General features: G+C 63.8%; 1 protein-coding gene across 1 annotated transcript; it reads left to right on the top strand.

The window, feature by feature from the left end:
- The first annotated feature begins 2,287 nt into the window (after positions 1 to 2,287).
- On the top strand, positions 2,288 to 4,116 carry TLX3 (T cell leukemia homeobox 3). Its single transcript, XM_059860298.1, has 3 exons — positions 2,288 to 2,717; positions 3,099 to 3,342; positions 3,906 to 4,116. Exons 1-3 carry the CDS (start codon positions 2,288 to 2,290, stop codon positions 4,114 to 4,116), a joined length of 885 nt encoding a protein of 294 aa, XP_059716281.1.
- The last annotated feature ends 496 nt before the right edge of the window (positions 4,117 to 4,612 follow it).

The following is a 4,612-nucleotide window of genomic DNA, read 5'->3' as shown; positions in this document are numbered from 1 at the left end:
GGCTCTGCGCGGCTGTGAGGGTTTATGCGGGGCTGCGCGGGCTCTGCGCGGCTGTGAGGGTTTATGCGGGGCTGCGCGGGCTCTGCGCGGGCTCTGCGCGCCCTCCGCCCGCAGAGGGGCGAGGGAAACGGCGCGGCTGCGGGAGAGCTGCATTTAAGGATACTATACGTCCGGGGTTATTAATTATAAAACATAATTAAAGTAAAACTACAGAACGTCAACATATTAAATTTAAAAGCTAATATTAAAATAGCGTTAATATTTAATAAGGTAGCTGAGCGTTACAGAGCTGTGCGCTGATACTCTATATTTAACTGTGTAAAACCAGGAGAGTTTTCCCAAAGAAAAATGTATTGTTTAGCTGATTATCAAAGACTCTGTGATATATTATCCATTTCACAAAAATAATATAGATATCTTTTTAAATATAGTAATAAAAACATACTAGTGCCTTTTAAATATACTATTACTTACCACCCCTTTTCATATTGTACTATCACAGACACTTTGGAATTGGTTTAAAAGCACATCATTCATTATTCAAAGCTCATCTTTGCATATTATTCCAGCTCAAGTCTGCCAGGCTCCCTGTGAAATCGTTCACAAAATTGATAACAGCAGACACACACGCAATAAAAAGATCGCCTTGGGCAGCCCGAACTCCCATTATGCAGATCGAGCTGCAATTTTCTCTAACAAAGCCTGCCCTGATCCAGGACTGGGTGGCACTTTATTTATTTATTTATTTATTTATCATCCACCGGTTGCCTTTTTTTTTTTTTTTATTTTGTTTTTTTTCCTCTCTCCTTTTCCCTTCTGCCCCCTCCCCGTCGCCTCCTGCCCGCCCCGCCGGGCCGCCCGGAGCGGAGCCCCGAGGGCGCTGCGCCCGCGGCCTCTCCGGCGGGGCTGTGCGGCCTCGCAGCAGCTTGCGGGACCGCCTCAATCGGATTAGCTCCGCTCCGGGGAGCGGCGGCTGATGGCGGCTCCGCTGCCCGGCGCACCGGGCGGGGACAATCCGATTAGGGCCGCCCGGGGCCGCGCTGGCGTCCGGCGGTCCCGCCGGGGGGTCGGGCGCTCACCGGCCGCGTTTGTGACCGCCGGGCAAGGCGGGGCAGGTGTCCTTAGGTGCCGTGAGCCGGGGAAACGCTCTCGACGGCCGGGGGCCGCGACGCGCCTCCGCCAGAGCCCGCGCCGGGGAGCTCCGGGCGGCAGCCTCGCCGCGGCCGTCGGACCCCGTCGGGGCCGGAGCCTACTCGGACCCCGCGACCCGTGCGGAGCACGGGGGTCTCAAAAAAAGCACACCGGGCCCCGCTTTTGCCGAGGGGCCGCCGCGGGAGCAGAGCCGCGCTGAGCGGGACCCGCAGGTGCCGCCGGGGGGCTCCGAGCGCGGCACCTGCGCCCGGCAGGGCCGTCCCGCTCGCTGCCGCTGCCGGCGAAACGATTGGGAACGCCGAGGTAATTGAATGCTAAGGTTTAAAAACGAATCAAGTCCTTCCTGTCACCGCTCCGGCATCCCGTGCTCGCCCTGCCAGGTGCTGATCAAATGCCATTACATTCTATTAACAGGGAAATTCTATTCCCTGTTTTCATTTCCCTTTATAAGAGGGAACTAAGTAAATGCACCGAGCGTTATTTAATTGTTAACGCCTTGAGTCCCGTTCGGCCGTCAGGGACCGGCTGCCAACGCGCTCGGCAGCCGCGCCGGGCTCTGTAAATTAAACCCAAACGGAATCTCGCCCTGCAGAACCCCGGCCGCCCCCCAGGCCGGCCCCGGGACGGCCTCGGCCCGCCGCTTCGCGCTGCCGTCGGGGCAGGCGCCTGGGCAGCCGCGGGCTGCGGGGACCGAGTCCCGCCTGGCAGGGTGGCCTCGGGCCGTCGGGGCCGGTGGCGGGGCGGGGCCGGGGGCGCCGGGCGGTGCGGGCCGGGGCCTGGGCCGGGGCCGGGGAGGGGAGCGGCGCCCCCGACGTGCGGCCCTCGGCCCCGCCCCGCGCGGGGCCATTGTTCGCGCGCCCCTGTGATGTCACCGCGGCGGCGGCGGCCCCCGCGCCCGGGCGCGAGGCCGGTGCGGGGCGGCGGCAGCCAATGGGCGCGCGGAGGGCGGGCGGCGGCGGCCAATGGCGGCGGCGGGGGCGCACGCGGCGCGGGGCGCGCGGCGGCCCCCGGGCGGTGACGGGGCGGCGCGCGCGCGCTCCGCAAAGTTTGGTGTCGGCGGCGGGTCCGGCCGGGCCGCGAGCGCAGCGCGAGCGGCGGCGCCTCCACAGCGGCGCGAGGGCGGCGGTGGCGGAGGATGGACCCGCCGAGGATGGACCCGCCGGGGCCGGCGCAGGGCCAGCACCAGCACGAGCCCATCAGCTTCGGCATCGACCAGATCCTCAACAGCCCCGAGCAGGACAGCGCTCCCCCGCCGCCCCCCCGGGGCCCCGACGGCGCGACCTTCCTGGGCGGCCCCGGCGGCCGCGGCGGTGCGCCCTATCCGGCCCTGCCGGCCCCCTTCCCGGCCATCGCCGCGCCCTTCGAGGACTCGGGATCGTACAGTGTGAACCTCAGCCTGGCCCCGGCCGGCGTGATCCGGGTGCCGGCGCACAGGCCCATCCCCGGGGCCGTGCCGCCGCCCATCTCCAGCGCCATCCCGGCCATGCCTGCCGTGCCCAGTCTGGGCAGCCTCAACTTCCCCTGGATGGAGAGCAGCAGGCGCTTCGTCAAGGACAGGTTCACAGGTAAGGCGCCGGGGCGGAGCGCGCGAGCCGGCTCCCGACAACGAACGGAAGGGCCAATAAAAAATATAAAACGAAATAATAACAGTAATGGGAGTAAGAATAAAAGCAAAGGCGGCCGCTGGATGCTTCCCTTCCCCGCTCTCTCAGCGAGCCGAAAAATCGCTCTCCTCACGGCGTGGATAGCGCGGGGGGCCCCGGGGGGCGGCCGGGCCCCGGTCGTCTCCGTAGCTCTTCGACGAGAGGTGGAAGCGGGACCCCGGGGAGCCGCGGTCCCTCCGGGGGCCGGCGGGGCGCGGGCGTCCGGCGGGCAGAGCGGCGGCCCCGGGGGGGCGGCCGGCACCGTGCGGGCGCGGGGCTGACCCCTGTGCTTCCCCCGGGCAGCGGCGGCGGCACTGACGCCCTTCACCGTGACACGGCGGATCGGGCATCCCTACCAGAACCGGACTCCGCCGAAGCGCAAGAAACCGCGGACATCCTTCTCCCGGGTGCAGATCTGCGAGCTGGAGAAGCGCTTCCATCGGCAGAAGTACCTGGCCTCGGCCGAGCGCGCTGCCCTCGCCAAGTCCCTCAAGATGACGGACGCCCAGGTGAAGACCTGGTTCCAGAACCGGCGCACCAAGTGGCGGTGAGTCCCGTGCCCCCGGAGCCGCCCCGTCCTGCCGCTGCCCCCGGCGGCGTCCCCCGCCCGCCGCCCTGCAAGCCCCACTCTGGCCGGGATCACCCCCCTTGCCAGCTCCTGGCAGGCAAACCGTTTGGGGTGAATTTTTATTATTATACTATCATATTTATTATTGTTATTATCTTTATATATTTCTTTTTCAATAGTCCCTCATTGGGAAAACGGGGGATTGTTAGTAAAAACGAGGGAGTCTTCGAAATAACGGGGAATTTTTTGAAGAAACGGGGAAACAATTTGAAAAAAAAAAATCGAGGGAATGTTGGGAGAAATAGGGGGAATATTTGGAAACGGGATTACTGGGAAACGGCGGGTTTCCAGGCTCTTCCCGCCGCCCACAGTCCCTCCGTTGGCGGTAAAGCGGCGGCCGCTTGCTGTGCCTGGCCCCAGAAGGACGCGCCGGCCGCCCTGCCTGGTTCCCGCGACCGCCGGCCCGGTCCCGGTCCCAGGCCGGCCGCTCCCCGCGGAGGGTGCCCCGTGTCCCGGCGCGGGCTGAGCGTGTCCCCCGGCAGGCGGCAGACGGCGGAGGAGAGGGAGGCCGAGCGGCAGCAGGCGAGCCGGCTGATGCTGCAGCTGCAGCACGACGCCTTCCAGAAGTCGCTGAACGAGTCGATCCAGCCCGACCCGCTGTGCCTGCACAACTCGTCGCTGTTCGCGCTGCAGAACCTGCAGCCCTGGGAGGAGGAGAGCGCCAAGATCCCCCCGGTCACCTCCCTCGTCTGAGCCCGGCAGACGGGGCACGCAGCGGACTGGCCCGCGGAGCGCGGCCGGCGGCTTCCCCTGCCCCGGGGCCGCGGCTCCCCCGACGGGACCGGTGGCGGGGCGGCGAGTGGCACCGGCGGGGCTGACACTGGGATCGGGTCCGACCGGAGCCGCTTCCCCCAGGCCGGCGCGGAGAGGAGCCGCTTGTATATTTGTGTCGATGTTCCACTAGGAAGGGAAATATGTCACTTTTTGTAAGAAGTGTTAATACTTTAATTTATTTATGCATCGAGATTTTGGGCACTATTAATATGGAATTATATAAAACCTCGATTATTTATATCGAAATCTGAACATAGGTATTTTGTGTTGGCTTTGGAACAAAAGGCTATTTTTTTTCCTGTTCTGAGGATAGTGTAAAGAAAAAATACCTCCCTATCACTTAGCGGAGGGGACTCGGTGGAGCCGGTGATGACTCATTAGCTTCGGAAACCCTATTAAACTGAAAAGCGGTAGC

Source organism: Haemorhous mexicanus, chromosome 15 (genome assembly GCF_027477595.1).
Source record: "Haemorhous mexicanus isolate bHaeMex1 chromosome 15, bHaeMex1.pri, whole genome shotgun sequence".
In the NCBI taxonomy this organism is placed as follows: Eukaryota; Metazoa; Chordata; class Aves; order Passeriformes; family Fringillidae; genus Haemorhous; species Haemorhous mexicanus.
Note: the sequence above shows the minus strand (reverse complement) of the source record. Positions and strands in the feature narration are given on the sequence as shown.